The 22,876-nt window shown below is 60.9% G+C and overlaps 1 protein-coding gene across 2 annotated transcripts in view; it reads left to right on the forward strand.

Annotated features, from left to right (window-relative positions):
• PTPRF (protein tyrosine phosphatase receptor type F) overlaps positions 1–22,876 on the forward strand; it is a 93,080-nt gene that overhangs the window by 51,871 nt on the left and 18,333 nt on the right. For both annotated transcript variants that reach the window (XM_024744740.1, XM_024744741.1), the window contains exons 7-15: positions 563–673; positions 10,060–10,329; positions 11,853–12,434; positions 12,654–12,790; positions 13,240–13,384; positions 16,979–17,284; positions 17,925–18,118; positions 21,384–21,410; positions 22,681–22,798. In XM_024744740.1, coding sequence (XP_024600508.1) covers positions 563–673; positions 10,060–10,329; positions 11,853–12,434; positions 12,654–12,790; positions 13,240–13,384; positions 16,979–17,284; positions 17,925–18,118; positions 21,384–21,410; positions 22,681–22,798 — 1,890 coding nt within the window. The remainder of the gene's footprint in view (positions 1–562; positions 674–10,059; positions 10,330–11,852; positions 12,435–12,653; positions 12,791–13,239; positions 13,385–16,978; positions 17,285–17,924; positions 18,119–21,383; positions 21,411–22,680; positions 22,799–22,876) is intronic.

The raw sequence follows: 22,876 nt of genomic DNA on the forward strand, positions 1-22,876 counted from the left end.
AGGACCAGGCTGAGGAGAGGAGCTGGAGTGGGTGGGGCTGATGGGGGGGAGGGGGGGATGGGGGGTGCTGGGAGCAAAGGCTGCTGGGCACCGGGCCCCCAGGGCCACCCCTTCTTTCCTGTGGGTTCTGGTGGGCGGCAGAGTCTCAGGTCTTGCCGAGGAGGGCATTGCACGCTTAGAGGTCCCAGGCCAGCCGGTCTACAGGCTGTCCCACCCACGCCTGGCTCCACAGTGCTCTGATGGGGATGCTCATTGGCAAACAGGCTCCAGTACCAGCCAGAGTATGGCAGACACTCAGTGGAGATGGGGGATGGGGTGGAGCCCCTGGGCGAGCCAGCAGGCCCAACCGGTGGACCGCGCGTGGGGTGGGATTGTGCTCCAGAGCACGACCCTCCGTTCCAGCCAGGAGGCCTCCGGGCTTGTCAGGGAGAGCTTCCCGGAGGCAGCACTAGTGCCGGGGTGTGGCCCTGATGTCTGCAACATCTGGTCAACACAAGCCTCAGATGCTATCGAGACCCCTCCTCGGGTCGCAGGCTTGACCATTGTCTTTGTGTCCCCACAGGTGCCTTGCAGATTGAGAGCAGCGAGGAGTCGGACCAAGGCAAGTACGAGTGTGTGGCGACCAACTCCGCAGGCACACGCTACTCGGCTCCCGCCAACCTGTATGTGCGAGGTAAGGACTCAGGCGGTGCCCAGCCCTGATTCTACGGAGCTGAGCTGCCCTCGCCGGGCCTGCTGCCCCGAGCCTTGGTGTGGACTTAGCGGGCTGCCGTGGGCCCAGTCTCTCCTCCTTTCCACCTCTTTCTGCAGCAGCCGTAGCAGCAGCAGCTCCCACTGGGCAAGCTCCTAACATCCGCCCCGACTTTGCCTTCCTCCCGCAGGCCCTTTGGGAAACAGACACTCTTGGGAGCATTTGTATCTCTTGTAGGTCCTGCCTCATGGGCCCAGAGCCCCGTGGGAGTCTAGAGCCTTCCGAGCAGACGTGCGCGCGTGTGTGTGTGTGTGTGTGTGTGTGTGTGTGAGAGAGAGAGAGAGAGCAGGCACACGTGTGTGTGTGAACGTGTACACACCTGCCTGGTCTTCCTTGAGTGTGTCCTGCCCACCCCAGCAGGGTGGGCTCCGGGCCAGGTGTACCTGCCTTCTGACCAGGTTTGCCTGGGGCCTTCCTGGAGGAGGAGCCAGCTGTGCTTTGTCATCAGCCAGGACCCTGTGTAGGGGGTCAGGCCAAGGCAGCTTTGAGCCCCTACGGGTGAGCATCTAGTGTGTTTTAGGTGTTCCTTGCTGGGACTTCGTGGATCCCACACTTTTGCAAGTCCGGGTACCCAGCAGAGAGGGTCTGGGGACTGTTTTGGCCTGTTCAGTCTGTTATGCTCACAGCCCCAGGGGAACCAAAGCTGGCCACCTACCCCTTCCTGAGAACACTGGGTTTTGTGTGCACGGTGTCCAGGAGGGGCCCTAGGCGCCCCTCCTACCCCTGCCATCCCCCCCCAACTTAACCCTCCCGCACAGATGGGCATCATTAAAAGTGAAACCGTCTCCACTCCGGGGATCTGTAAAGGAAAGTGGATGCAGTTTCCTTGCAGTGATGATTTCATCATGCTAAGTGCATACTGCAGCTTCGCAAAGGGTGTCGTCTGCCTGTCCGCCCAGGGCCAAGCCTGGGGCACGGCAATGGCAGCGGCCTGTCCCACCCTTCGGAGCCACATGGTCAGACAGGGCAGAGAGAATTAAGCCATCAACCCACGTGCTTATTGAGGGGCTGTGATGTGTCAGGGCACAAGATCCCGAGAGGCCACAGGTGATGGGCAAATTGTGCTTCAGAGACTGGTTGATGCCTCATCGGAATTAGGGGCATGGGACGGGAGGTCCCCACCGGTCCCCTTCGCAGCCGTTCTGCTCTCCGAGGCTCCCCTGGGCTGGCCCAGGGCCTGTCTTAAGGAGCGGCGTCGGGGCATGGAGGCCAGGAGCGTGCAAGCCACCCAGATGGCCGAGAGGAGTGCTGTAAGTTGCACAGCCTTCCCCCACCCTGCTTCAGGCAGAGCTCTGACCGGCGCACAGGGCCCTGACGCGTCCCCTCTGAGAGGAGCAGCTGGGTCAACCCTCCTCAAAGACCTGCCTCCTCCCACCCAGACCACTCCCCCTGCTGCGTGGGCCTGACCAAGCACTTCTTCCCAAAGACCATAACCTCAAGAACGTGGAGGCTCCGGGCCTCGGCAACAAAGTCCCTCACTGCGTGTGGCTGCACCAGGGAGAGGAGGGGCGCGGCAGAGCCGCTGTGTATGCCAAGCAAGCTGCACGGGTGCGGTCAGATGGGCACATTTCCTGGGGCAGAGGTGCAGAGGCCATCCTGAGGCAGGAGAAGGCCCAGACCCAAGATGGATGGACTGGGCATCGTCGTCTTGGCTGGGCAGAGTTCTCCAAAGTCACCATCACACCAGCCTTATCCCTGAGGCAGGACAGTGGGTCTCTTTGGATGAGCTGAGCTCGGCTGCTGCTGTAGCTGGTGGCTCAGGCACCGACCGGGAGGCTCTTACCTGCAGCCCCTCTTACCCTTCTCTGTGGGGACCCCACTGTCTACACGTGGTGAGCTCAGGCAGGACTCTGGCCCATCCCCCCTTCCACCAGGTCTTCCTGAACTGCCTTCCTGGGCCCATTTCCACAGGCCTTTTGGGCAGGGAATGTAGGGGTTCCTTTAGTTCTAGCCCCACTTGCTAGGGATTCTGAAATAGGGTGTCCCAACCCCACTTGCCTTGTCTCTCCCTCTCTCTGACACATGCACACACACACACATTCCTGTGGGCCCTGGTGTCTAAGGGCCTGTTCTAAGTCTGTCCGTAGGACCTGCCTCATAACCAGGCTCCACCTGAATCTGTGCCTGCCCTGCTTTGCAGAGAGCAGTTTGCCCTGTAGCCCCAGGACAGGCCTTACTGTGGACTTCTAGACACCTAGAAAGCCCTGCTCCTAAGACCCTGGCCTCTGGCGTCCACCCCCTCCTCATCACGGTCCTGGTAAAGCCCCTGCTTTCTGCCCCCAGCAGTGCTGAGGGCCCATCAACCCCAGCCCCTCTGGCACAGCCTCTGCGGTGCTGGCCACGAATTCTGTATCCTGAACCCTGCTTGTGGGTGGTCCATGCATGGAGAAGCCCCCAGTGCTGGCCTGCCCACTGGCCTGTGCCCCGCTGCCTCCCAGCCAAGCGGCAGCCACTGGGAGGCCCCCACTGGGCTCCAGCCATCAGGAACCTCAGCATCCGGTTCAGTGTGGATTCCAGCTCCATTGACATTTGGGGCCCAGTAACCCTTAGCTGTGTGGGGCTGTCCTGGGCGTTGTGGGATGTTTACTGACCCACTAGGTGCCCGTACCGCCCCCTTGTCACAACTCACAGTGTCTCCAGAGCTTGCCCAGTGTCGCTTGGGGGAATCCTCCGCCCCCCGCCGTTAAGAAACACTGCTCTGGATGGACAGCCTCGCACTGGCTGTCGTCTCCATCCGTCTCTGTCTCTGACTGCCGTCTGCCGTGCCCACGGGGCCTGAGGCCGTGTCTCCTCCTCGGATTTGGCTTCAGTGTCCACCTCACGTCCTTCTGTCCCCCAGACTTGGGGTTCCCATTGTCTCTCTGAGACCTTAAGTTGCTGCATTTCATGGGACCGTGCATGTAATGCTCCTGGCCCAGTGCCGGGCACACAGTCCGGAACTGCTCCCGCTGTGGGGATAGCAGTGTTGGGCCTTCATCACCCAGTTTCGTCTGACTTTGCTCACAATTGCCTGCAGCGCCACCCACAGTCTAGTCGGCCCAGGCCTGCTGGGTGGACCAACCTCTCTCTGTCCGACTCCCTCCCCCAGTGACTCACTCTCTCCTTCCATCCACAGCGTCTCTCTCCTCCAGCTCTTAGGACACACAGCTGCCAGGCACCGGGGAGGAGCCACGCCTCCCACAGAGCCTGGCCTACCTGCCCCCACCCTTCCCCCTTCTCTGCAGGGACCTGGCCGCTGGGCCACAGCTGTCTCTAAGCAGGGCGGTGGCTCCACGGCCTTTCTCCCTACAGGCTCCCAGACCAGCAGTTCACGCTCTGGTGCCACACAGCGTGGGGCTGCCTCAAGGTGGCGGGGTTCTAGTGGCCCATGCGCCTTGGTGGGTTTGTGGGCTGGGTGGGCCCTGACCCCAGAACCCAGCTCACTGGGTTCACACGCACCTTGAGGTGCGCGTGAGGCATGGGGGCCTGCCTGTGCCCCGCTCCCGCCCCTCCCTGTCCCACCCTTGGCACCTAGTGCCTGCCAGCGGGACGCAGCCCTGTCCGCCGTGTCCTCCATGAGTCCTGAGTCTTTTGTGAGCGGCGTGGTCCGCGCGCACCTGCAGGCACATGCGTGTGCGTGGGGCACGAGAGTCTTGTCTCGTTTCCGTGCTGTGTGGGCAGATGAAGGTTGGCCTGTTTTTACTCTCTGTGTTTCTCCTTGTCTTTTTTTATTTCCTCCTCATCCTCATCGCACTCTGCCATCAACCCAAACTCTCATCTCTCAGATCAGCGAGAAGGTTGGTCCTTTTCACTTCTTATCCATCTACAGTTCGCCCATCGACGGGATGCTCCCGTCCATAGGGAACGGCGGGCTCGGTCAGCTCCTCAGGCCCCAGTCAGGCCTGCCCGCCCATTGGGCTCTGCGCTCCACTGTTTGGGCGGCAGGCGGGCAGGACCAGTGGTGGGTGGGCAGGCCCCCCTGCCCCGCATGTTTCTGCTGCTTGGGTCCCTGACACCCCACGTGTCTGCATGTCCCCTTAGCTGGGCTCCCCTGCTGGGGAGGTCAGGTGGGCATGGTGCATGGCCCAAGACTGGTCCCTGCCTTTGTGCCCAGGCCAGGCCAGCTCTCTGCTCCAGGTGGAGCTCAGGAGTGGTTGTGGGAGCAGTAAGAGCTGTAGGGCTTTACACATACCTGTGGAGCCTTCCACAGTCCCCCTCACCTAAAATCCACGTTTGTCCAAGCTCAGTTGAAACCGCTGGGAAGATGAAGGGCAAGGGCTAATGGAGAATGAGCTCACCCCTCAAGATCCTGCAGCACAGGGCGAAAGTCCTACAGAGTCTGTGCTGTCCTTGAGCCCCTCTGCCAGGCCGGATGGGCAACAGCCCTGGTCTGCCTACTGAGTTTAGGGTCCGGGGCGCTGGGTGGGGGGGCGCCATCTTGGCTCACTGAGTAAGTCCCCCAGGGACTTGTCTTTTCCGTCTCTGATCAGATCCAAATGAGGGTCTTCCCACCTGCCCCAGGCCCTTCTCTCTGCCCAAGCCCCCCAGACAGCTGGCACTTCCTCAGTCCCATGCTGGGTGCTGGGCATTCAGAGCAGGAGCTCACACCTGACTGAACGGTCAACTTCCATTTAGGGAGCCCACGTGGGAGCCTGCAAGAGGCCCTGGCCCAGCCGCAGTTTGGGGAGCGCTTCTTAGAGACTCCAGCAGCCCATTCCAGAGCAGTCTCACATCCCCGGGGCCAGGCCCCTACCTCCTCCAGTCCTGGGACCAGCAGTAAGGGCTAGCGGTCCTGTGTCACATGGTCTGAGTGGTCAGAGGAGGTCCTCCTGTCTCCTGGGCTTTGGGCTAAGCCCCAGGGAGCAGACCCGGGCCACCTGGTCCCCTGTTGCATTCTCTCTGCGGCTTGAGTTTCCTCCGCGAGGGAGAGGGAGCCAGTCGGGAGGAGGGCTGTGGCCTCGGCTCAGATATCAGCCCCGAGCATCCATCCATATGCACTCCTGAGCTCTGGGGCATTTCAGTTACACCATTTCGCTGACCAGGCAGATCTGCCGGGTCGGTTCAGAAAACAGTCATCAGCAGAGAGAGCCCAGCCTGCAGCCGCCTACCCCTGCACCCCTTCCCCCACCCTCCTAGTCCCTTGTCCCTTCTTCTCTCCATCTGTGGTCCCACCAAAAATAAGCATGTACACAAATCTTTAATGGGAAGGCATAAATGAGTTTCTAAATATTCCAGGGGGATTTGCCCGGCTGGTAATTTGTTTGGCGCTGATAATTCCATCTTAACATTTTTCCAGCTTTACTTAAAACTGTGTGCCGAGTATGCCGGCATTTAATTACTGCTCTGCGGCAGCCACAAGGTTATTTATTAAAGAGTTATTTTATCTTGATACAGTGGATCCTGCCCCTTATCCCCTCCTGAACGCTGTGTTATTTTCATCAGAGAGATTTCCGTGAGTAAATGCAGATTGCGGGGCTGCCTGCCCCCGCGGTTAGGCTGTCACCCCACTGAATGCTGATGCCTCCAGGTGCCACTCCGCCCTGTCATAGCGGGTTGTCAGCTCCAATTATTAGACTTAAAAGTTACAGCTGGAATATAATCCAGCAATGGCAAGGCCCTGTTTTGGAAATTGTCTATAAAATGTCAGCTCTGAGGATGCACAGGGAACGGTAATAGACCGGCATTGTTGGAGCTCAAGATTAGACCCTAAGTGCATTTTTCCCCGGCTCTGGTTTTTCCTTCCCTGCTGTTGCTTCTGTCAATAGACCGAGTCCCTGGCGAGTCCTGCCCCTTTGGGAGGCCTTGTGTCTGTGACAGCGGGAGGAGTGGCGGTGGGACTGTTGCAGGGAGACGCCAGTCACCCCTGGATCTTGGGATGGGGGTGGCCATCCAGGCAGGTCCCAGGTGCGGGCCCGCATGGTCACTCGGGGTCCCAGGAGGTAGTCTCTCACCTCTGTTGCCCCCACCCTCCCTCTGTGGACCTACCCTGACCTCCCTCACACTGTGGGGAAGATGAGTCTGAGCTGTGGGAAACCGCGTCCAGGCTCCTCGTGTGTGGCTGTGTATCCCTGTGAAAGCATGAAGGGTGGCACCCTGCCAGGGTGTGCCTTCCAGGAGTCCCTGGGCTTGAGGCCCTTGCGTGGTGCTAGGGGTGACCCCACGGGTCGCATCTGACCTCTCACTCACCTTAGCCCCTGGGCTTCTCCCTTCCACCTGCATCTAGGAGGGGGAAAATTAAAATAAAAACAGGGCTTCCCTGGTAGCGCAGTGGTTGAGAGTCTGCCTGCCGATGCAGGGGACGCGGGTTCGTGCCCGTCCAGGAAGATCCCACATGCCGCCGAGTGGGTGGGCCCTTGAGCCATGGCCGCTGAGCCTGCGTGTCCGGAGCCTGTGCTCCATCCGCAACGGGAGAGGCCACAGCAGTGAGAGGCCCGCGTACCGCAATAAATAAATTAATAAATAAACAAAATAAAAACTCTTCTCGATGTTAGTTCCCAAAGGGCCTCCGTTTCCTGGCAGTAGCACAGAAAACCCTGTTCTCCGGGACTATTTGAGTTAAAGCCCAGTCAGTTTCCTGCACTGCTTAGCTTGGGACCCAAGGTTTATCGGCCAAGGACCTACTTCCTTCTCCTGGGGCTCTTTGTCCTTATGTCCAGGGACCTGATCAGGTCCCAAGATTCTGCCACTGACCACAGTCAGGCTTGCAGCTGTGACCTGACACAGGCTCAAGGCCCATCCTCATGTCAGCTGGAAAGTGTCTTCCCCTGGCAGCCTCGGCTGACCCAGGAGCTTCTTCGTGGAGCCTCCTAGGTCTCTCTTTTCAGCCCTGTGAGCCAGGTCTCAAAGGGACGCGAGCTTTTTCATCCCACAGACCTACTCCCCAAAGTGTCACTCTTCAGTCAGTTCCCCCCGTCTGTAACTGGGAGGTGCTAGCATCCACAGTGTGGAAACCTGCAGCACATAGGAGGTGCTCAACAGTGGTCTCCTTCCCCCAGACCCATTTGGATGCCTATGAACAAGGAGGAGGCGGGGCAGCCACTGGCCGAGAGGAGAGTCTTCACTTAGTCAAGACTGCTGTACCTTTCTGCTCGAGGCAGGGCTGTGCCTTCACCGGCAGCCCTGCCTCTCCTCCGTGGCCTGCCCCCCGGGCTCAGTGCCAGAGCCCAGGGAGTGCCTGCACCATGTGCGTGCCTCGCAGCCTCACCCTTGTGCCATCTGCGGCAAGTGCTCAGAGGAGGCTCTTTGTCGTGGCTTCTTCCTGCCAACCACGTACCCGGGATCCACCTGTTCCCCGCTGCACAGCACTGCAGCACAGGTAGAGACCTGTGACGTGCTGCTGTCATTCAGTGTAGACTCCCAGCTTTAGGACAGCTGACAGAAGCCCACTACTATCAGCGTAATCGCAGCGAGGAAACCTTTGTCTTAAAAAACTAAAGACGTAGAAGCAGATTTGGTGTCAGGCAGGCCTGGATCCAGATATTTGAACGGTTTGGTTGGGCATTCGTCTAATAGTTTTCACAGCAGTCCGAAGGCTCTTTCTTGTTAGCCAGATCTGGGTCATGTACCCCAAGAACCGAGAGTGGGGGCCGAGATGGTTCTCCTAAGATGAGGATGCCAATTCTAGGGGGAGGCAGAACGCTAGACACCCACGGGACGCGCTGAGAGCCCAGTGAACCTGGGGCACAGAGGGAAGTAGACCCAGCCCCTGGTGGTGGTCATGCCCGGCCCACTGGGGCACTGGCAGTGCTTTGGTTCTGTCTGGAGGCCTTGGAGTCGAGGCAGGGGCTGAGGAAGGTATAGTCTGGGCTGAGGAGTCCTTTAAAACTCCACGCGGGAGATTTTAACATGGGGGTGATATGAGCAGGTTTGGATTTGTGCCAGCTGTTTGTGGAGGGCCAGTTATGGGATCGGGGGCCCAGAGGGCGCCAGCAAGGCAGGAGGAGCAGAGGAGAACCTGGTACAGGAATCCAGGGAAGGATGGTGGCTTGGACTTTGGAGGTGGCAGTCACCTGTGGACTTGCGGAGAAATTAGCGTTTGAAAGATACTTTAGGTGGTGCATTAGCAGGACCTGGTGATCTGCTGGACGTCTGGTCTGTGGGCTGCCACTTTGACCCCTGTGTAGCGAGGTCATAGGTTGGGCCAGGTGGTGTCTGCTGTTACTTCGAGCTCTGATTCTGTGCTTTGGGGCCGTGCGAGCAGCAGTCTGGCACTTGTGGTAGAGGTGCTCTCGATGTAGCACCATGGGTCCTCCGCATGCCTGGGCTCCCCAGCAAGGGCCCTCAGAGACCCACACTCGGAGTGGTCCCCTCTGGCCTCTTAGGCTCGCTGCCTGCCTTCTCCAGCCCCGTGTGTAGGGCTGCCCAGGAAGGACACACCCCAGCCTCTGCCCACCAGCTGCATGCCCCGCCTGCATGCCAAGCATGCCTGCCCACGGCTAGGTCTTGCCTGCCTTCCCTCCCTCTGCATGTTCCGGAAGTCTGTGCCGAGCTCGCGACTTTGGCAGGGGGGTGGGGGGTCCTGGCTGCACCTTGAACTGAGAGGCTCAGAACAGCTTCTGACCCGGGGAGCCCAAGGCCGGAGGTCGTGGCCAGGCACAGCCACCCTCCCCCTTGAGATCCTCGTTCATTGGTGCTGAAGGCCGTCTGCTTGGCACCCTCATCATGTTACTGCCATCGTCATGCCCATCCTGCCCGCGGACCACGTCCCTGGCCCGCCCCGAACCCAAACCCCTGCCCAGTCCCCCCTGGAGGCCGCCCCTACTCCTGGGTTCTCAGGCTGTGCCTTGAGCATGGCTGAGGTCCTGGCAGGTGGTCATGCCACTGCCCTCATCTCTTCCCCTGGGACCGTGGTCTGGAGGTGGAGGCAGTGGCTCGAGAGAGGGTGGCCGTGTCACTTCCAGGCTGACCCTCTGCCCTGCCCCACTCATGCTCTGAGGACCCTCCACCCTGGGGTGCCTGGATCTCTTTCACTAGTGCCCCAGCTAGCCCCTCTGGAGACCCCTGGGGGGTCAGGAGCAGGTAGGGGCGGGCACTGGAAGGCGACCTGGGATGTGGCCCTGACAAGGCCTTGCAGTGAATCCCTGTGTGACCCTGGGCCTCAGTTTCCTAGGCTGTATAATGGGAGCTTGGTTGTGGAATCTCTCGTGTTCCAGACAGTCCCTGAGAGCAGGGTGGGAGGTGGTCAGCCGGGACCCAGGGACTCCGCCCCTCCTGTCTCTGAGGTGGGCTTGGCTCTGATGAGAGGGGCTTCCTGGATGAGGGGCCCCTGCGCTTGCATCCCCCCACGTGTCCTGCCCCGGCTGTGAGTGCCTCTCTCCCTCCTCCCGCAGTGCGCCGCGTGGCTCCTCGTTTCTCCATCCCTCCCAGCAGCCAGGAGGTGATGCCAGGCGGCAGCGTGAACCTGACGTGCGTCGCCGTGGGTGCACCCATGCCTTATGTGAAGTGGATGATGGGGGCCGAGGAGCTCACCAAGGAGGATGAGATGCCAGTCGGCCGCAACGTGCTGGAGCTCAGCAACGTGGTGCGCTCCGCCAACTACACCTGCGTGGCCATCTCCTCGCTGGGCATGATTGAGGCCACGGCCCAGGTCACCGTGAAAGGTGAGTGCCACTGGTGTGCCTGCCGTGGCCCGTGGCCTTCCCTGTAGCAGGGGACGTGGCAGGCGAGTGTGGCTGCCGAGGCACAGGCAGGGCTGAGGGTCGTTGCTCTCCTGGTGCCCGGCCTCGGGGTCCTCCTGGCCCTTAGTTGGTAGAGGGAGGGGCTTCTGTCAGAAATTATCTTAATCCTTATAGCTAACTGGTGTTGGGTCCCTGGGGGCAGACACTGTGCTGGTTAGTAAGCAAAGATTATTTTGTTCAGGTGGTGTCACGCTTGGAGATAGGTGCTCTCATTGTCCCAATTTTATTTTTTAAGTTAGGAAACTGAGGTGCAGGGTCACACGGAGGTAAATGATGGAGCAGGGACTTGAACCCTGGGCGTCTGATTCCACCGCACACCACTCTAACCACTGCATAGCACCAGGCCCTCGGCTTTACCAGCCTCCTGGCAAGAAGGATGGGAAACAGTAGGAGGAGGGTGGGTTCTCCCCGCCCGGAGCCCTGGGACAGGCGCATGTAGAGCAGACTCCTCGGGGTGTCCTGCTTCCACTCTCCCTTCCAAAACACCCCCATTCTGCAGCTGGAATCATCTTTTTCAAAAGGTAAAAAAAGCAGGATCACGTTACCCCCTTTAAAGAAAGGGAGAAGCACCTTCCAGTGGCTTCCAGCTGCTTTTAGGATAAAGACCAGGATCCTCACTGCCATGAACTGAGCAGGCTGACAGTCCTCAGTTTCGCCATGCCCGCACCCCTCCCTTGCCGTCACTGGCTCCATCTCACTCTCCAGGTCTCAGTTCTGTGAATCTTTTCCCGATCACCCCATCCAGGAACACCCCTGGAGTTTTCTCCATCTCAGCACCCTGCTTTCTGCTGTCTTTCCCCGTACCAGAACCGTGATTATCAACTCACTGATCGTTTCTCTCTTAACGCTGGAGTGTAAACCCCACGAGGCAGGGACGTGACCGTGTGACAGTGTGTCCTCAGCCCTAGCACAGTGCCTGGCACAGAGTCGGCACTCAGTATTATTTGTTGAGTGATTGGTTGTGGACCTGGGACCTCACCTTCAGTTTGAGCCAAGCCACGTGGTCTGTGGGACCAGTAGCCCGTCACTCCTTCTCAAATCCAGAGCCATTCCCTAAGGAAGTCCCTCTCCCAGCCCCTGTTACACATTCTTGCCAGTGGAGGAGCCCAGACATGCTGCAGAGGCAGAGATCTGTGCTCCCCAGCCTGTGTGCCTCCCATCTGCATGGGGCGTGGGCAGGCCCCCTCTGGGTCTGTTTGTTAGATGAGTTACCAGGGCTGATGTGAGGATCCAGGGAGTCCTAGGAGTGACTTGGGTAGACAGTGAATGACCCAAGGCCACCAGCCCCCACTGGGTGAACTCAGAGGTCACCAAGGGCCTTCCAGGCCATTCTTCAGGGTGGGCTGTGGGGCTCAATCACACTCCGGTTGGATGAATCCCAAGGGCAGGGTTGGCTCCTAGAGTCATGACCTCAGGAAGCCCTGAGCTTTCCACTTTGTCCCCAGCTCTGCCGAAGCCTCCGATTGACCTTGTGGTGACAGAGACAACTGCCACCAGTGTCACCCTGACCTGGGACTCTGGGAACTCAGAGCCCGTGTCCTACTACGGCATCCAGTACCGTCCGGCGGGTGCAGAGGGCCCCTTCCAGGAGGTGGACGGCGTGGCCACCACCCGCTACAGCATCGGCGGCCTCAGCCCCTTCTCGGAGTACGCCTTCCGCGTGCTGGCGGTGAACAGCATCGGGCGCGGGCCCCCCAGCGAGGCCGTGCGGGCGCGCACGGGGGAGCAGGCGCCCTCCAGCCCCCCGCGCCGCGTGCAGGCGCGAATGCTGAGCGCCAGCACCATGCTGGTGCAGTGGGAGCCGCCTGAGGAGCCCAACGGCCTGGTGCGGGGCTACCGTGTCTACTACACCCCCGACTCCCGCCGCCCCCTGAGCGCCTGGCACAAACACAACACGGACGCCGGGCTCCTCACCACCGTGGGCAGCCTGCTGCCCGGCATCACCTACAGCCTGCGCGTGCTGGCCTTCACCACCGTGGGTGACGGCCCCCCCAGCCCCACCATCCAGGTCAAGACACAGCAGGGAGGTAGGCGCCGGCCGGCCGGGCAGACTCGGGGTGGACAGGGCTGGGCGGCGCCTCCTCCCTCAGCCATGAGCTTGGGGCCCGTGTCCGCCCACACGGCCACTGGGGAAGGCGGGGTGGGCGTGGGGGTGAGACCCTGACTTCCCCTGCCTCCTTCCCCCGGGTGCCCCTGCCCTCGGGGTGACTGGCGAGGCTGACGGCGCCGGGCACGGGGTGTTGCAGTGCCCGCCCAGCCCGCGGACTTCCAGGCCGACGCGGACTCCGACACCAGGATCCAGCTCTCGTGGCTGCTGCCTCCGCAGGAGCGGATCATCAAGTACGAGCTGGTGTACTGGGCGGCGGAGGACGCGGGCCAGCAGGTGAGCGCTCAGCAGGGCCAGAGGCGGCAGGGCTCCGCCTGGTCCGTGGCGATCTGTGGTGGGCTCACCCAGGCAGGCTCTTCTCGATTTCTGTGGTTGTGTGGGCACAGCCCCTTGAGGCTCCGGGGCCCACGTGGCCTGTGTGGTTCTGTAGTCTTTGTCACCCCTGTGCCAGGGACAAAGGTCCTAGGTCTGTCCTGGGTCTCGTAGGCTCTGTGGCTCATGTGGCTCCAGTAGAGCCCTAAGGTTCCCTGGGGCCACGTGTCCCTGGTGTTCCCATGGCCATGTTGTCGGTGAGGTGCCCTTGCGCGGTCCAGGTGGCCACGTGGCAGGGAGCCAGCCCTGCAGCCACGGTGGGTCCCCAGGGATCAGCTTCAGCCCACGTTGGGGGTGACCTCTGAGTGGCCTTTCAGGTCAGGGCAGTCGGTGAGTGCTCCTTGCTCTTCCAGCACAAGGTGACCTTCGACCCCACGTCCTCCTACACTGTAGAGGACCTGAAGCCCGACACCCTGTACCGCTTCCAGCTGGCTGCCCGCTCCGAGATGGGGGTGGGCGTCTTCACCCCCACCGTTGAGGCTCGCACGGCACAATCCAGTGAGTGTCTCCCGGGGCCACTGTCTGCTACGGCTGGGCGGGACACGGACACACACATACCCCTTCCCTTCGACCAGGTGGGTGGTCAGATCTGCTGGGCCCTGGGCTCAGTCTGGACCCCCAGTGAGGGGCAGGTAAGTGCCCTCTAGTCTGCATCCAGGCGGCTGCTGCCCTCGCTGCTCCCTGCCCGACTCCTGCCCTCCCTCAGCCCCACCCCCGCCCAGGTAAGTTCTATGTCTCTGATTCGTCTCCTCTTACCACCCGGTCTGTGCTGGTCACACTAGCCCCCTGGGCCACCCTCAGTGGAGGGACCGCTGTGCTCACTGTGTCCCAGACCAGCTTTGGTGGGCGTCTTCCCTCCCCATATCCCCACATCTCATCTCCCTGTTACCCATATTCCTACCTCTTGCCCCTCCCAAACCCCCATGAGCAGCTGTGTGAGCCACGCAATCACACTGAGCCAGCTGCACGCAGGACAGATGAGACCGTGTGACCCGCGTTGGGACTGTGTGGCCACCCGTGTGTTGGACTGTCCGTGAGGCCATGTGTGAGCCTACTTTGTGGCGCGGTGTGTTCCTGCGTTCCCGTGTGAGTGGGACCCTGATGCCGTGGGTGTGTGCACGTTCGAGCAGCTAGCTGCAGCACCTGAACGTGTATGTCACTGTGATCGGGTCTATGTGGGATCCAGCGAGTGTGTCTCGGGGTGTCTGGGATCCCTGCAGCTGTCCCAGTGGCAGACCGTGAGCCCACAGGCTGTCTGGTCACGTGGCCACAGTGGGCCATTGTCTGTGAGGCTGTATGTGATAACGGGGCCGTGTGTGTGTGGCTGGTTGGGATCATGGCATTGAGACAGTGAGCACATGTGATGACACGTGATGGTCTTCTGAGGCTGTCCATGTCACACGGGACTGTGTGAATGTGCCATGTGTGACCCGATGTTCATAGATTCATTCCATGAGCACCTGCCATGCTCCTGTTAGGGGCCCACGCACACTGCAGGGCCAGCAGCACAACCCTGACACAGCCTCTGCCCAAGGCGGTCCTAGTCTAGTGGGGAAGACAGATATTAAACCCACAGCTATCCAATGAGCTTTTCATTATCTTTGTGTGAAGTGCTGCAGAGGAGACAGCGGAGAGGTGATGTGACAGGAACCTCATCTGATGTGAAGGGTCGAGGAGGGCTTCCTTGGGTGACCCAGAAGCCCCATGCAGGGGGTCAGCAGGTGCAAAAGACCAAGAAGCAGGAAGGCACTTGGTTGTGGTCAGGGACGAGCAACTGGCCAATGTGGCTGGAGCAGCCGCCGGACCACAGCATTCAGGGCCTCGGGGACACAGGACAGGCAGGAGGGCTGCCTGCCTACCGCGTGCAAACGCACGGGCCAGCCCGACAGGACACCGGAGACCAGTGAAGAGGTGGTGCATCAGTCTAGGCAAGAGACGACGGCTCGGGCGAGGTGACGGGGTGGATCTGAAAGCTCTCTGGGATGCCGCTGGCCAGACTTGGGGCTGGGTTAGGTGTGGGGGACTGAGAGAGGGGGACACGTGGGGTGAAGCCTTGTACGTGGTGTGGAGACTTGGGAGGAGAGCGGTGCCGCTCCCTAGGACGGGAAACGGGACAGAAGCAGGTGCGAGGGGCGCACCTGGTTCTAAGCCCCCCAAGCTCAGGCTGCTGTGTGCCCTCCAGGTGCTGATGCTTGGCAGGCTGCTGGAGTCCTGGCCCGGGGCTGGAGGGGAACTGTGGGAAGGAGGACCAGAGGTGGGAGGAAATCCAGGAGAGGGGGGTCTTGGAGGCTGGAAGAAGAGGGTTTCCAAGAAGGAGACCAGATGCTGCTGCTGAGCGATCAGGGCCAGAGGGACGCAGGCGTGTCCTCTAGGTCTAGGAGTGTGGAGGGTGGACCTGGCATGAGGGGCCGAAGCTGACTGGAGTTCCACAAAGCGTGTATGAGGGCTGAGGAAGTAGAGACAGAGAGCTTAGCTGGGGGGAGGGAACACTGTGGCCGGTGCAGTCAGTGGGGGGAAGCTCTGGGGCTGAGGATGGGATGCGTCTTTTAAGATGGGGAAATCTTGAGCGTATTTAAATGCTCTTGGGAATGTGTCAACGAGGAGAAGTAAGAAATATGGAAAAGAGAGAGACAGTTGGAGGCTCGGGGTGGGGAAGAGGGCAGAGCACGGGCGATGGGAGAGATTGGCCTTGGACGGGAGGGCACCCCTCTCCCTTCCCAGGGGAGGGAAGGGGAGACTCGGAGCCGATGCAGGCTGGTGGGTTTGGTAGCAAGAGACGGAGGAGCTGCTGTTGGGAGGCTAAGGTTTTCTCTGCAAAGTAGGAGATGGGGTCACTTGCTGAGACGAAGGGAGGCGACAGGAGCTGGAGGTTTGAGGAGCGTGGAGGAGGTGGAAGGTACTTTGTATTAAGTGGCAGAGGGAGCCGGGCAGAGAGCAGAGACCGGCCAGCAGCATGGACGGCCCGGGGGAGGCCATGGGGTGCTCACAGAGTGCCAACCTGCCTTGGTGGCTTTTTCTACCCACCCCCATGCCACCTTGGAGGAGATGGGGGGTGGGTTCATTCAGAGCTTGGGACGGGCTGGGCAGGAGCTCAGAGAGGGGAATTTGGGGTGTTGGTAAGAGTGGTGAGGTTCTAAGCTGAGTATCGAGGGCAGTAAGGAGGTAGGTCAATGGATGAGGTCCCCGGGGGGGAAGAGCAGGTGCAGTGCTGGGGGCCCTGAGCAGCTGAGCTGGGCCAAGAGGTGAGGGCCTGCGAGGGGGTATCGGAGGCCACAGTTTTAGAGAGAGTGGCCGCATCTGGGGCAGGACCACAGCAGCGCAGGGGAGGAGAAAGCTCTGAAGATGAGGGGCTTGGGAGCCAGTGGATCGAGGGGCTGCTGGAGTCACCTGAGCAGGAGGCGGTGGCAGAACTCGAGATGAGAAAGCCCGGGTGATGGCAGCAGAGTCCTCAGTGGGCATAGGAGCCGGAAACATCACTGGGAACGAGGAGGGCACAGACCCACCTCCTGACACGCAAGGAGCCTGATGAGTGAGAGCCCCTCCAATGGGCACTTTCCCTTCAAACTGCCTGGGGGCCTCCAGTCTCTGTGGTTTCCTGTGGCTCAGCCGCAGACACCCTGTCGAGGCAGCCTCGCACCAGAAGAGCCATCAGGTCACTTGTCCCGGGAAGAGCGAGAGCTGTGAGCACAGCAGCTGGGGAGGGTCTCCGTGTGTGGTTGTGGGTGTGACCAGGAGTGAGGGTGGCGTGGCCCCGTGCTTGTGTGTGTCTGATGCCCTGTGCGTTGTGTGTGAGACAGTGTATGTGTGTGAGGTGCTGTGTTAGAGCTGTGTGTGTGTGTGTGTTTGTGTGTGTGTGTGTGTGTGTGAGAGAGAGAGAGAGAGAGAGAGAGAGAGAGAAGAGCCTATGGTCCAGAGGGAGCCGGGCTGTCTGGTGGCAGTGGCGGTGGTAGCCTGCCTGGAGGGGCCCTGGGATAGCCATGACGCACCTGGGGAGTAGCCTGCCTGGGTGAGTTTCCCGTCCTCTGTGACTGGTCACCATGTCTCTGACCCCCACCCTCCATCTGCCTGCTTCCCCCCATTTGTCTTCCCCAGCCCCCTCCGCCCCTCCCCAGAAGGTGACGTGCGTGAGCGTGGGCTCCACCACGGTCCGGGTAAGTTGGGTCCCACCGCCAGCCGACAGCCGCAACGGCGTCATCACCCAGTACTCGGTGGCCTACGAGGCGGTGGACGGCGAGGACCGCGAGCGGCACGTGGTGGGCGGCATCGGCCGCGAGCACTCCAGCTGGGACCTGGTGGGCCTGGAGAAGTGGACGGAGTACCGGGTGTGGGTGCGGGCGCACACGGATGTGGGCCCCGGCCCCGAGAGCAGCCCGGTGCTGGTGCGCACCGACGAGGACGGTAGGCAGTGCCGAGGGCAGGCGGGGGCGGGGGCCGCCGTGCCGCTGGACCCCCGCGCCGGGCTCCCAGGGCCTTGGCCTCCCGGAAGCCCAGAAGGACTTGCTGTCTTCCCAGTGCAGGCTCAATGGCCCCAGCTAGGGAGGTGTAGCTTGTGGGACAACCTGTGCCCAAATCCCAGCTGCGGGGCTTCCTCAAGGCAGCTGGAGCCTTAAAAGGCTAAGGCCGAAGAGGCAGCCCACCCAAGATTTGAAAGGAGGAGGACTGGGGAGGCTAGTAGAATCACTCAGGAGAGTCACTGAGGCTCTGCCTCTCTAGACATTGGCGTGATGTGGGGCCCAGGAGATAGTCCAGGTTGTGCTGACTTGGGGTGGTCGAAGGCCTGGTGCCCCGCCTCCACCTGTTCCCCACCTCTGCCCTCCCCACCAAGTGAGGCAGCCCTGGGCCAGAGGGGTCGCAGGGTCCCGGGCTCTTCCCCATGCCAGGCAGAGGGAGCCCTCCACGTTCCTCTCCAGGGCAGACAGTCTAAGGAAACCGCATCAGGGCCTTTCCTGGGGCAGTGGGGTGCGAAGGCAAGGCCCTGGAGCATGCTGTGCCCGGATCCATACCACGTACCTAACTTCCTTCTCCACCTGGTCCCCAGTGCCCAGCGGGCCGCCACGGAAGGTGGAGGTGGAGCCGCTGAACTCCACAGCCGTGCGCGTCTCCTGGAAGCTGCCCGTCCCCAGCAAGCAGCACGGTCAGATCCGCGGCTACCAGGTCACCTATGTGCGGCTAGAGGATGGCGAGCCCCGCGGCCCACCCATCATCCAGGACGTCATGCTGGCCGAGGCCCAGGTGTGACACCGGGAGGTGGGCGGGTGGGCGAGACCAGAATATTCCACTCGCTCTTTGGAACCCAGGTTTGCTCCCCTCCCCTACCTGCCCTCAGAGGGACTGTGACACCAAGACACCCTGCTGTTATCGGGCTAGGAAAGCGCTGAGACCAGGAGGTTAGGGCCAGGTGCCCGGAACACTCCCTCCTCTTGTCTTAGGTCTGCCTGAGCTGTGCCAGTCCGGGCTCGGCCAGCCCCATCTGCCCTGGTGACAGTCCCAGCCTGGCAGCCACCGCTGTGGCTCAGCCACCAGCACTAGCAGTGAGGAGGACTGTCTGCACAGACCCAGGCCTCAGCCCCCTCCAGCCCTCCTTCGTGGTTTTCGGAAAGTGCATTCGCCGTCGGGCTGGGCTGTCGAGATGTACTTTCCTCCTCGGCAGCCCTCCTCCCCCAGCCGGGCGGTCATCTCCCCCGACTTGGCCCGTGGCATTGCAGAGTTCTGTGAATGGCCGGGCTGGGGTGTTGCTCTGTGGCTGGTACGCAGGGGGATGGCACAGCCCCTGATGTTTGCTCTCGAGGGCTGGGCCTGCGCCCAGTGGCACACCTCACTCTGTGCCCTTTGTCCTCAGAGGAGGAGGATTTTGCCCGTGAGCTTGGGGTGAAGTCCCTGGGCTATTCTCAGCACTGGTTGGCTACCCAGATGGAAAACCTGGGGTACTGGGAGGTTAGGCGAGGGGGCCTGAATTTCCCAGTAAGGGGTGGCTGAGCTCAGATAAGAAGCCTGGTCTCAGGATTCCTGGGAAAGGGCTGTAATGGCTACCACGAGTTACCACCCAAAATATTCTGCCGAAGATTCACAATACCTGGTGTGTCTGTGCTCAAGGGCTTTCCATCCAGAATCGGGGCCGTGGCGGGGTAGAGCCCGATTCCCCCGCCTGTCCAGGATAGGTGCAAGCACGTATCCTGTGTTCTACATGCTGCGCTTAGAGGTGAACTTACCCACAGGCAGACGAGGGCCTTTGTCTCTCCGGCTGGACTCAGCCCACTGCCCAGAGGGTGCCCTCTTCCTCCTCTGGCCTGCCTGGTGCTGAGGGAATGGGGTGGAGGAAGTGGGCTCTTGGACCCTCCTGCATTCCTGGGGCAGGCTGAGGGCTCTTCCTGGAGTCTCAGCAGACACACCCACCCAGAAACATCCTGGGAATGAGCTCCTTCTGGCCCCTCCTGCCCCAGGGGGCCAGCAGCACAGCTGCAGCCAGTGGGGTTCCAAAGAAGCCACTTCACTTCGGGTGCCCCCTTCTGGTCCTAAGTGGTTTGGAGGGAGCTGGGCCATAGGATGAGGGACACTGTCCTCTTGGCCACAAACAACCTGTGACAGGAGGTAAACACGAGCCCAGGCTCTAGGGAAGCCGAGTGAAGGCGGAGGGCCTGCCCTTGCAGCTCCGCCGGGAGTGGACTGTTCTGCTCCAAGCTAGGAGAAGAGCAGATGGGGCCCGGTCCCCAGCCTGGCCACAGGGCCCAGCTGTCCCCCGAGCACCTGGTCAAGGACACCACGGCCTGTCCTTCCCCACAGCACCATCTGCTCAGTCCAGGCCCTGTCAGTTCTGAAAGAACCGTGGGGGGCGTGCCTCCACCGCTGTGTGGCCAGACCTGTCTCCTGTCATGTGTGTCTCCATCTCAAGCTTGTCTGTTTTTCCAGGTCTCTGACTCCACCTCCCGTCTCCTTTTTTATTTTAATACAACTTTATTGGAGTTTAGTTGCTTCACAACGCTGTGTTAGTTTCTGTTGTACAACAGAGTGAGTCAGCCATATGCGTACAGATATCTCCATATCCCCTCCCTCTTGAGCCTCCCTCTCACCCTCCCTATCCCACCCCTCTAGGTGGACACAAAGCACCGAGCTGATCTCCCTGTGCTATGCGGCTGCTTCCCATTAGCTATCTGTTTTACATTTGGTAGTGTGTGTAAGTATGTACCACATCTTCTTTATCCATTCATTTTGTCCCTTTCCCATGGTCTGTTTTTCCTTCCTCTCTCTGTTTCTCTCTCTCCCTCTCCCTGAGAGTGTTTTTGTCTGTCTCGTTCTCTTCTCTTTCCTGTCCTCTAATCCCTTCCATCCTCTCTCCCTCTGTTTTGCTTCAGCCTCTGTCTTTCCGTTCTTCTCTCTCACTCTCCTCCTCGTGAGCACCTCCATTCCCAGGCCTGGCTTGGACATGGCAGGATACCCCAGGCAAGGAACCTAGAGCAGCGCTGGGCCCAGCCACACCCTAGAAAGTGGCCGTGGCCAGGAGGGACAGTTGATGGCCTCCTCCCATACTTGTCCCACACTGCTCGCAAGGACTTTACAAGAGAGCTTCCCAGAACAGAGGCACTGGGGCCATTGGACAGAGACCAGACCAGCACTGCGAGGGTCGCTGGGCCGGATGACCCCATGGCACGTCTATCCTGGGGATGGCATGGACCATCTCCCTGTGCTGTGCTGGACAGCTGCCAGCCGCCAGCCCTCCAGTGCCACAGAACCTCCCTCCCTCTACCTGTCCAGCTAGTAAACCTACATGCACCATGGCCTGAAGAAGAATGTACCAAGAATGAGCAGCAGTGCCAGCCCAGAAATATGCCTTCCTACCTTGATTTTCAAGCATCCCAGGAAGGAACAGGGGTCTGAGGGCTTCCCCTTTGCCTGTGGGGCAGGGTCCAGGCTCTGAGCTTGGCACTCACGGCCCTTACCATCTTGCTGGCCATCCTGCCTGGGCCCCTTCCAGCCACGGTATAGCTCCTGCTGTTCCTAGGGCAACCCTCCTTGCCTAGGGCCACTGGTAATCTGTCTTCCCAACTGGGATACTTTTGAGAGTGAGAGGAGACATTGTGAATAATCATGCCAGGTTGGCAAGCCTAGGCCAGGACTGGCCCCGGCAAAACAGATGCACTGCCCTCGGCGTCTTCTCTCCCCTCTGCCTGAGCTGTGGAGCCCACCCCTCAAGTCTGGCAGCCTTTCCCTCGAAGTACCTCCAGGTGGCGCCCTACGACCCCTCAGTGTCAGGGAGCCCTCTCGCTCTGGCCCTCCGCTCTCCAGGTCTCACCTCCTCAGCCCTGGTGCCCACAGTTGGGCCCACACACATTTGGGCTCGTGGGGCAGGGGCTGGGATCCTTGAATGGGGAGTGGTCCTGGGTTGCCACCCCCCAGGGCACTTCAGAGGCCCGTGCCCGCCATCTGCCCTCCCTGGCCAGGCCCCATCAGAGCCAGAGTCCTTCACATCCTGTCTCCCTTTCTCTCCCTCTCCCGCGGTCAGTGGCGGCCAGAGGAGTCCGAGGACTATGTAAGTAAGAGGTGTGCGAGCGCGGGCAAGACCTGGGTCAGGCTGGGCTCGTGGGACACTCCCCCTCCCCCGCCTTTCCTCCCAGCCTGAGCCGCCGAGCTCCACAGGGCACCAGCCACGTCCAGAGAAAACTGGCGCTTAGGCACGAGCCCCGAGCTGAGCAGTGATTGGCATATCCTCTAATCCTTACTTCTCACCTGTCGAGCGGCAATTTCAGGCCTGTGTTCAAGATCGACCAGGGCCTGGCCCCTGCTCTAGCCAGATGGAGATGGAGTTAAATCCGATCCCGATCGTTAGGCCTTATTGATCCCCGGAGTGAAAAATCACCTGCTCCAGGCCCAGGCTGGGAAGGGAGTCTGGGGGCTGGGTTCCAGCATCGGTGTCTTCCGGAGCCCCAGCCCTGGGAGACCCTCCAGCCAGGGCAGGAGGGGACCTGCGAGAGGTTGGTGGCAGCTGCGGTGGCCCCACCCGAGGCTCAGAGCTGGAGGGACACCAGGGTTGGTGGTGACAGCTCTGTTCCCACTGCGTGGTGCTCCCCTCCCTTTTCCCCACTTTTCCCTCTGTGTGGTGTGGCTTGGCCTCCCGTGGTGTTTCTCGGCATGTCCAGAAATGATGCCTTGGCTGGAGATGGGCGTGTGGGCAAGGCCTGCCAAGGCCTTTCTCTGTCCTCCTCGTCTCCCCTCCCTGGCTCAGGAAGCATTGCAGGGCGTAAGGTGCTCACAGAGCCAGTGCCTAGAGGGGAACAGGAGGGGTCCCGACTTGGTCCTGCAGGGTGGCACCCCGGCCCACCCCTCCACCTCGCTCTGTGGTGTGCGTGCACACGCGTTAGTATCTACAGGTGGCCCTCCGCCTGCTGGTGCAGGAGGAGCTGTAGGCTGCATGCATGTGTGTGCCGAGAGCCACGCAAGGTGCTCTGTGCATGCGCGGCTGTGTGCTCTGTGCAGCACACGCGCCCAGACCTCACGAGGTGTCATTCATGGTACAATGGAGCGAAGGAACAGTGTGGTACTTTGTTCTTGTCTGAAAGGAAGAATGAGCGGACTGTCTGCCTTAGGCTTGGTGCTCCCGGCATGGGCTGGGTCCTCCTGGGCACACATCCACCTGCCTGTCCTGCCTTCTGCAGAGTCCAGCAGCTCACAGCCCCCTCTCCGGGGACCTCTGGCCCTGTGTGCCCTGGGGGGCCCCGCCGGCTAACGTCCTGAGGTGGCTGGCCTGCTCTGGTCCCTCCTTGCTCTCCCGTGATGGGAATGGGCCCTTCCTCCTGCCTTAGGAAACCACCATCAGCGGCCTGACCCCGGAGACCACCTACTCCATTACCGTCGCCGCCTACACCACCAAGGGGGACGGTGCCCGCAGCAAGCCCAAAATTGTCACGACCACGGGAGCAGGTGAGTGAGGGGTCGGGGACGGAGCTGAGGGGGGGCCAAGGGGGGGGCAGGGCCAGAGCCCAGTGCGTGGTTGTTCAG

This window comes from Neophocaena asiaeorientalis, unplaced genomic scaffold (genome assembly GCF_003031525.2).
Source record: "Neophocaena asiaeorientalis asiaeorientalis breed wild unplaced genomic scaffold, Neophocaena_asiaeorientalis_V1.1 scaffold478, whole genome shotgun sequence".
NCBI lineage: Eukaryota > Metazoa > Chordata > Mammalia > Artiodactyla > Phocoenidae > Neophocaena > Neophocaena asiaeorientalis.